The sequence below is a fragment of the Vulpes lagopus genome, chromosome 9, assembly GCF_018345385.1.
Source record: "Vulpes lagopus strain Blue_001 chromosome 9, ASM1834538v1, whole genome shotgun sequence".
Taxonomy (NCBI): Eukaryota; Metazoa; Chordata; class Mammalia; order Carnivora; family Canidae; genus Vulpes; species Vulpes lagopus.
In genome coordinates, this window is record NC_054832.1 from 19662175 (window position 1) to 19671908 (window position 9734).

The window sequence follows — 9734 nt, forward strand, 5'->3', positions numbered from 1 at the left end:
AGGGTAGCTCATGGTGTACCAGGGGGATGTAATGCCTCTGTAAAACATGATATACTTTCTTTGGACTTTGGTTTTACTAAAAGCTTATGGGGAGGTAAAAATCTTTGCAAAAACCTAAGCCCATAGAGTATGGAGTGAAATTCTAAACTGTTGTGCATCTTTAAGACAGAAGATTACCAAGACATTTGAGACTTACAGTAGGCCACTTAAGGTACACCTAGGTTCCTGGGGAGCATATGTTCACCTTTCTCTGTCTCTGTTAGGGGAACATGGTGATGGGACACTCAGTTCAAAGGCAATCTTCAGTCACCCCAAATTGTACAACTGACAAATGAAATCCACATGTCCTCACGGGTCTTCCTCCCCCTCTGGCTCCTGACTCTGCGTAGAACTTTGAGATGTTTCTTGTCAAGTTCATGGCCAGCATGCTTCTTATTCTTATTCCACCCACACGGACACCTGTCTTTGCTCTGAAGGTCACCTTAAGACTGCTGGGGCTTGAATTCACTAGCTTATTTAGGAGAAAGGAAGAAAAGGCAGGTGAAGAGTCAATGTCCATAGCAAGAGAGATAATAAGCAAGTTGATGGGTAGGCATTTTTGTTTACATTGATCTTCTGAATCATTTATTTTTAAAGTGTTTCCTTCCCTTCCCCTGATGCACATGAACTTTTACTTGAATGTTATTAGTTTCGCATTTCACTCCAGAGTCTCCCGTAGCAAATACTTCTGTGGATTGCCAGCTCGCAACAGGCAGAAGGTATTTTCTTCCTGGTTGCATAGCCAGTATTTCCTAATGACTAGTGGCAAGCTAGATTTTAGCATGTGAGAACCAGAAGAAAATGCCCTTCAAAGGAAATTGGCAAATTGCTTCCCAAGGAAAGAAATAGCAAGAGACATTTTTTTCTTTGAATTCTTATAATCCCAGCTGGCTACTATTTAAATTAGGAAAAACCTTTTCATCCCTTTGTACATTCGAATGATTGCATTTACAAAAGGAAAAATTAGACCAAAATCAAATAAAAAGTTGAATATGAAAATTCTCCCAAAAATATAACTTCATGCTTACTCTGCTTACTCTGAGGGGGTCCTGATCCATTTGGAGACCTCCTACTTCGTTAATTATATGGTCACACTGAGGATTGGTCAGTACCGTTGTGGGCAGAGATATATTTAGGTCTGTCCTTTCCTGTGAATCGCAGAGAACTTGGTTAGCTTGGGTTAGGAGGGTGGGGCATGGAGGGTTAAAATCCTTACTTCCCCAGCCTGCAAAGCAATTTCTTCCTATTTCTTCATATTGCCTGGGATGGCCAGGCATCAGTTTCCTGAACCAACACCCTCGTGAGACATATTTAGCACTGGCAAAAGCTGCTGTAGCTCCCTGTCCAGGTCTGTGTGGGTTGGAGCTTTCCGAGAAAACCCATTGCAGGTTCTTAGGCTTTGGTGGGGAGTTCATTGAGACCACTAGTGGTGAAGGCGATGGGTGAGGGCATTTCTGGACCTACTTAGCCCTGGAACCTACAGCCACCCTTCAACTTGTAGAGTGGCTATTGGGAGCCATTGCAATTCTTGGGGCATTTGGGAATGAAATTATTTGCAAAGGACCCTCCCTGCCTCAGGTCTACTGATGAAGGTAGGCATTCCCCCACCCACCCACCCAGAATTCTCAGGGCTCTCAGATCTCATTCTTTCTCTGAACTTCCCACAAAAGTGAAAGAAGAGAGTTTTAAAAGGTAAAGGACTACTCTTCCTGAACTACTTTTTAGTTTCATCTTAGATATGAATAAATTGTTTGGTGTGGGACATCTGGGTATCTTTTATCTGGAATTTGTGCCAGTGAGGAGGCCATCTTGGCAAGTAGCTAAGACAGAAAGAGATTTCCTTCCTTTTTTCCAGGACATTGTTTCCTTACTGTATCTTTCATCTCCCTTCTTCTTTTCTCTTCTTCTCCCTGCTGTCCAGGGAGCTACTGAAGTAAGCATTATTTTCCTCGTGAACCAATGAAGAAAGCCTAGAGAGGTTAAGTAGCTTGGCCAAGGTCTCACATCCAGGAAGTCATAAAGCCACAATTCCAACCTAGGCCTCTTGGCCTCCAAAGCACCAGGTGTAGTTTCCAAGCTGCTTTAAGTTGAACTCATTATTCAAATATCAATTCACTGCAATTTAATAGATGACATACTTGACATTGTGGGTTCTTCTGAAAGACTAGGAACACATGCATGAAATTTTGTGCATCGGGCATAAGCTCTTCACTTTCCGTAGGAGCCAGAAGGGCATTCCAAATTACTTGTGCTCTGTACTCAACATTGCAGTTTGACAGCAGCGAGGAAAGAAACAAATTACTGAACTCTCCAGGGCCTTTGGTTTTTGTAATTTTGATTTATGTTCTGAAAACCTATTGAGTCAAATGCCCTTTCACACCACACATCTCATTTATTTGGTACAGCTAATTGCTGTTGAAAACGTTTACAGCCAAGGGCAGGTATTTGTGGCAAGGTACCAGCAGGAATGTGGTAGAGCGGCCTGGGGAGGCCAGGAAGGAATAGCGCGCATTGGCTCTGCATGCAGGAGTGTAGTGGGGTCATTTGTGGACTTGAAGCAAATTGCCCATTTGGAGAAGCTTCTCTGGAAAAGTCTGACTCTGATTGCATTCTGTTTCCATTGCAGAGTTCAGAGGATGAATCGCAATGGGTGGAAGAACTCATAAAGATGCACACAGCTCGGGTGCGGGATATCGAACAGCTCACCAGTCTGGATTTCTTCCGCAAGACAAGCCGCAGCTATCCAGAAATTCTGACACTAAAGACATACCTGCATACGTATGAGAGTGAGATCTAACTATCTGATCATCTGCAGTGCAGTCTTATCAACTGGTGTATATTTTTATATTGTTTTTGTATTTATTAATTTGAAACCAGGACATTAAAAAAATGTTAGTATTTTAATCCTGTACCAAATCTGACATATTACTCCTGAATGACTCCACTGTTTTTCTCTAATGCTTGATTTAGGTAGTCTTGTGTTCTGAGTAGAGCTTGTAATAAATACTGCAGCTTGCATTTTTAGTGGAAGCTTCTAAATGGTGCTGCAAATTTGATATTTGCATTGAGGAAATATTAATTTTCCAATGCACAGTTGCCACATTTAGTCCTGTACTGTATCGAAATACTGATTTTGTAAAGTTGCATTCATTTACTGTTAATTATGACAGACATATTTAAGCCTTATAGACCAATCTTAAATATAATAAATCACACATTCAGTTTTTTTTTTCTGGTTTATTTGGCCTCTGTTTCTTTCTTTTTTTTTTTTTAAGATTTTATTTATTTATTCATGACAGACACAGAGAGAGAGAGAGGCAGAGACACAGGCAGAGGGAGAAGCAGGCTCCATGCAGGAAGACTGACGTGGGACTCGATCCTAGGTCTCCAGGATCCCTCCCTGGGCTGAAGGCGGTGCTAAACTGCTGAGCTATCGGGGCTGCTCCCTCTGTTTCACTTATAAATTAGAGTATTTGCTTCTGATATATTCATGCATGAAAGATATCCTTTTTTTTTTTTGTATTGGGCCCTCTTCCTCGCTGTGTAGAATGCATGTAGCCAAAGGGACATACATGGTATTCAACCACAGTGGCTTGAATAAGACAGTTTAGGTACACATCACTGGGAAATCAGGAGAACAGAGGGCAAGGGGAACCAGAAGACCTCTTGAATACACTCTTTCACCAATCTCTTTGAAAAATATTTTGACTTTTGGAGGAGTAGGTTCTTATGATAAATTAGTTGGTTTAAAGCTCTAAGTACTAAGCTCAACTGAGACTGTCTTAAACATATATTCTGTATAAGGTATCAACCTATGAATCATGGAGGATATAAAAAGAAATAAGACAGTGGGTTAAGGCATAGCTGTAAAAGTGTAATGAACCCATTCAGGTAGAAAATAATAAATAATAATAAATAATAAAAAGTGTTAGTAGTAGTACAATATGATGGATCTAAATGGTAGGTGGAATGGTTGAATGGACACAACTTTAAGTAATGAAACACAGAGTAAGGAAGTCATCCAGAAATTTTCTGATTGTGTCTTGAAGAAAGGATCACGCTAGCATCCTCATATCTCTAACAGTTGCTAATCCCCCTTTCAGAAAAAAAAGGAAAAGAGGACAGTGTATTGCTTTGTTTTCTTTATGTTACTTTTTACAGTTGCCCCTTTCGTGGTTGGTGAAATGCGTTTTTCATTTCTATAAAGCTTCCTTCAAAAATAAATTTGTTTAAGTAGGAAGATGTTTGTGAAATAAAAAACACATTATAACAGAAGTAGGAGAGATTTTAAAGGGATATGGGAAACGTCACGAAGGTGGTAAGAGAAAAAGAGTGATGGCTGGAAACCAGCTATTGGAATCCCCAGGAAGAACTGAACATGATGATACTAATGACTGCTGTATTTATGGAACAGCCACTATATTCCACGCACATCTCTGGCCCTTCATATGCCTTGTCTCTAAACACTGAAAAATGAGGAGCTCAGGGAAGATTACATGGAAAAGAGAAAAATGAGGATGGCAACGGGGAAGAATGCTTGCATTGGGCTTTGTAGTTTGGGGTAGGGTGAGAATATGGTAGAAATGAATTGGAATATGACTCATTATTTGTTTGATAGTCGATAACAACATATTGATCACTTGCTACCTATACTTGCTGTTGGGGATGACACTGCAAAAGACAGACATGGTTCCAGTTGTCATGGTTGTGATACAGGTTGTGAAGGAAGTAACAGGTGCAGAGGGACAAGGGGTTGCAAGAGAAGAGCCTTGTAGATGACATGACAGCCGAGACTTGGAGGATGAGAAGACCTGGGACTGGAAAGAAGAGCGTGGCCAAGGACCAGGGGTGGGAAAGATCTTGGAATGTGTGAGGATCTGAAAGGAGACAGGTGTACCTGAGTGTAGGGGCAAGGTTGGTAGGGACCAGGTGAGTAGACCCTTAGAACCATAAGTGCAATGGAAAATAAAGAAATCTCAAGCAGGAGTGTGACAATCTGATTTACGATTCCAGTCTATTGACAGAGATATGTAACAATTACATAGTATGCTCTAAACGTAATTCCACGTAAAATACACCTGATACCCATGAAGTGCTATCATGTTGTTTCCCAGCAGTCATGCTACAAGAGAAGGGTCACTTCTGTGTTTTATTAATAGTGGTAATAGCTGCAAGCTCCTGGCCCAGCTAGATTTCTGTATCACCTCAAATTGAACTCTTCTCAAAATAGATTATACTCGAGGCTTTTGGGGTGAGCAGTTGCAAATTTAGTTGAGCTCTATTTTTATCCTTAGGTCAAATCTTTCTTTCTCATAAATAAACTTCATACCCAGAGAGAACATCAACCACTCTGTATTTCAGGTGAGTGGCTTTGCCGATAAACACATGCCATTAATTGTGGGGTTATTTACAAAAGTCCCTGAATGGACAGGGGCTCTGTTAAAATGAGGCCTGAAGGACTATTTTAAGTTGGGGTATTTGTTATTTTTTATATTGAGACCTTAGTCCATTCATGCTTTCATTGAGCAAGTTGCCAAAGGCTCGCTAGCATGGTGGTCCCTGTAGTGGATGGATTCAGAAATTGCCTCTCTAAAATGAGCTCACTGTAAATAGTGTAAACCAGGAAAGCAGCCACATGGTTTCCCAAGAGCAAAAACATTCTGAATTGTTTTTAGGAGAGTTGACTTAAAAAAAAAATCTCTGAACAAAAGTAATGTTTGGTGCCAGTTGGGTTTGTATAACTGCCCAAGAGCCACAGCCCCCAAATCCACTGCCCCTTATTCCTTGTGGTGGTTGGGAAGAGGGTGGCTATGGTAAAGTCCAGATGATTCCTCCAGTTTGTACTTCTCTCACTTCAACTGTCTCTCACTCTGTCTTTGCTGAGTCAGGCCCGGGCTGCCTTGTGGGTGGGAAGTGGTAAAGGCAAGGGGAATTCTCTCATGGCTTTGAGCAAAAGGACTGTATGGGACAGTGAGGGACCAGGTTTAGATGTTTGAGTTTGTAAGCTGGGGTAAATAGAGCACTGCTGGAGGCCCAACCGAGAGTGGCAGGAGTCTCTGTTTGGGCTGCATTTCTAGGAAGCACATGTCCCTGACCCCTCTTGGCAGGGATGTTCAGTTTGGGCTGGAATGCAAAAATGGAAATGATGCCCTGCCCTCTGAAGTTTTGCACTCTGGCTATTGGGAGCAGGCAAGACTCCAGTACTTGTGTGACACTGGGCGCTGTGCCCTCTAATTCCTTCAGGTGGCTGCTTCCCTGCCTTTAGGGAGTTCCTCCCAGAAAGTCTCAAGTGCCATTCAGTGTTCGATTGAGTGGTTGAGTGCTCAAGACCCTCTGCAGTATTCTGGGAAGGGAAGAGCACCAGCATTTCAGGCTGGAGACAAGGGTACAGGCCCATCAGGCCACAGTTAAATGCTGGAGATTTGTCGGGGCACCTGGGTGTCGCAGTAGGTTCAGCGTCTGATTCTTGACTTCAGCTCAGGTCATGATCTCAGGGTTGTGAGGTCGAGTCCTGAGTTGGGATTCTGCACTGAATGGGGGGGGGGGTCTGCTTATGATTCTCTCTCTCTCTGCCCTTTCCCTGGTTGCACTCTCTCTCTCTCAATAAATTAAAAAAAAAATTTTTTAAAAGCTTAAGATTTGCAGTTGCATGGTGTTGGGCAACATAAACTCTAAATTTTTTCATCTGTAAAACAGTAATAATAATACTTACTTCTCAGACCTGGTGTAAAAATTATGGCAGGAAATCTCACTGAATTATAATTTGGTAAAATTTTTCCCTTATTTTTATCTCCATTTCCCACCAAGGAAGACACACTCTTTTAAAGTATTTTCTTGGCTATGAGTCTTTTTGCAAAGTAGGGATGGGAAGCCGAAGCAATCTGAAATGAATGGATTTCCTGTCTTTTGTGAAACAGAAATCCACTGAAGAGGTGAAAAAAAAAATAGCCTTTAGAGTGCTGAGAGAGAGAGAGAGAGAGAGAGAGAGAGAGAGGCTTTTCCTAGGATTCAGAATTGGAGAGAAGTCTGTGGATCTGAGCATGTGGTTATACTCCAAGGTGTGCTATGTGATCCTTTTGGGGAGGTGGGACCTAGGCCCTGGGGGTCCTGTCCAGAGCCTGGAAACAGGAGATTAGCAAACCTCAAGGGACCTACACACACACATGCACAGCAAAGACATGCATGCCAATGAAACTTCTCACATCATTTTTTCATTTACTAGATTCTAGTATAACCCTGGGTGGGGAGATGATGGGAACTTCAGGAAAGTTTGAATGAAAACATCATGTGAGCCATGTAAGCTGGATGTTCACATTAGAAAGGAAACTTATTTTAGGGAAATAAAGTTTTATTTCTTGTGCAGTGAGAAATATACCAGCTACCTTTGGAAAATGCTTAGCACCATGCTTGCTACATGCCAGGTGTTCAATAAGTATTAGTTGAATAAAATCAAGCTAAGAAGAAAGAAAAAGATATGGGAAGAGCAGCCTGAGAGGAAGGAAACAGTGGGTTTTATGAAACCCTGGGATAAAGACACTTTCAAAACGGAGGAAGTGGTCAGCGACATCAAATGCCAGAGAGAAGTTAGACGGGAATTTGAAAGCATCCACTGAATTTTGCAATAAGGTGGTCATCTCTGACCTTCCTGGAAGCAGATTCAATGAAGTGGACTGAAAAACAGCCAAATCGCACTGGGGTGAGGAGAGAATGGGAGAGCATAATGGAGGCAGTGAGTAGCGACTACTCTTTGAAAAAACAAGAAATAAGATAAATAGACAATAAGGCAGGCTGGGGTTAGGATGGAGGGACGATTTGATTCTATTTAGGATGGGAAAGAACTTTAGTAGGCTGTTGAAAAGATTTGATAATCCTGGAAAGGCACTAATGGGTAAAGCAGTTGAGTTGCAAACAAATCTGAAATCGAAAGCAATTGATAGACTCAGCTGTAATAGATTTGCCTTCAAATTAAGGAATAATAAGGGTAAGTGTTAGCATAGGACACATTATGTACATCCCACTTTGCGAAATGGTAGCCTGAAGGCTGGATACAAACCACAGATTGCTTTGTTGTGCCCATGTGACACTTAAAAAAATGAGTTAGATGCCAAATTTGAACATCAACAAATTCCACATAAAAATCCAGCTTTTTGACTTCTCTTAAAACGTTAAGAGTTTTTTCATTAGTCCCTGTAAGCTATTGTTTCTGTCAACAATCAGTGGAAGCCTATTTGGCTGTCCTCGGGGCAATGGTTCTCTAGAACAGGGGTTGGCAAATATTTTCCATAAAAGGCTTTGCCATACAATCTCTGATTACTCATTTCTGCCATGGGAGTGCAAAAGGAACATGGGCACTACATAAACGAAAGACCTGTGCTTTGTTCCACTAACCTTTATTGTGGACACTGAAATTTCAATTTCATTTAATTTTCATGCATCAAGAAATACTGTTCTTTGGGTTTTTTTCCCAACCACTAAAAATTGTAACTGTTCTCAGTTTTTTGGCCAGAGAGAAACAGGTGGCTGACTGGATTTGGCCCTTATACCATGGTTCCTAACTGCTGCTTTGGCTCACCACCCATCCTTTGGTTCTTTCCACTCTAGGTGGAGGACAAGTTCCATTTTTTATTGTGCATTTGTTTTTCTCCAACTTGTCCTACCATATTAATTTACTTTGCTTGTCTTTAGGCATTTGCTTTTGACCCCCATGTAGGGTGACCAGATGCCTTGGATTGAAAGACTGTCAAGGGGATCCCTGGGTGGCTCAGCGGTTTGGCACCTGCCTTCGGCCTGGGGCATGATCCTGGGATCCTGGAGCCCAGGAATTGAGTCCCGCATCAGGCTTCCTGCGTGGAGCCTGCTTCTCCTCTGTGTCTCTGGTTCTCTCTCTCTCTGTGTGTCTCTCAGAATAGATAAATAAAAAAATCTAAAAAAAAAAAAAAAAAAAAAAAAGACTGTCAATACTAAAACAAGGAAAGTCTTGGACAAACCATGAGAACCTAGTTTACATTATTTTGCATTTCTATTAGTACTTTGCCTCTGAAAAGGCATTGTCTTTTAAAATAACTCATTTAATAATCTTCAGTAATCTTTCATCTTTTTCCTTCCGTAGGGCTTTGTTTGCCATCTTGGTAGTAACTTCGACCAGTGTTGTACTTTAATCTCCTTTATCTCCTCCACCTCCGAAGTAGCAGATCTTGTCTCATTCAGTATACTCAGAGCACTTTGGGTAGTGCCTCACATGGGTTTGGTGATCATCAAGTGAGAGATGAGTGACTGATGAACCTTATTCTCTCTTTACCCTCTGAGACAGTTAATGTCATTATAGGTGAAAAACTGGGCTGAGATGAAAATCTAATGGTAACCTAGAGGCCCACATCTTACTCATGACTTCTGGCTTCCCAAAAGGAGAACTGAGTTTCTTCTCTGGGTTGGTGATGTCTACTCTGAGCCATGAAAACACCCCAGCCAGAAACCTGAAGTATTTTTGTCTTGTTCCCCTACTTGGCTGAAATTTAATTTGCTCACTTGGTCAAAGGACCAAAAACTTTTTGCTTTCCTTTACCTTTGAGACAAAATAAATTCAAGGGATACTTAGCACTGAGCTGGGCACCATAGCTCTTTTATGTGATTTTAAATTAAATAGGTTCTTTCATATATCTTCCCTCCCTGACTATGGGCAAGACATTTTGTCCTTC

At 41.5% G+C, this 9734-nt stretch overlaps 1 protein-coding gene across 6 annotated transcripts in view; it reads left to right on the forward strand.

The window, feature by feature from the left end:
* Window positions 1-3277, forward strand: part of ENPP2 (ectonucleotide pyrophosphatase/phosphodiesterase 2) — a 110574-nt gene extending 107297 nt beyond the window's left edge. For all 6 annotated transcript variants that reach the window (XM_041768543.1, XM_041768541.1, XM_041768540.1 and 3 more), the window contains one exon: window positions 2666-3277. In XM_041768543.1, the coding sequence (XP_041624477.1) occupies window positions 2666-2836 (171 nt within the window). In that variant the 3' untranslated portion in view covers window positions 2837-3277. The remainder of the gene's footprint in view (window positions 1-2665) is intronic.
* The last annotated feature ends 6457 nt before the right edge of the window (window positions 3278-9734 follow it).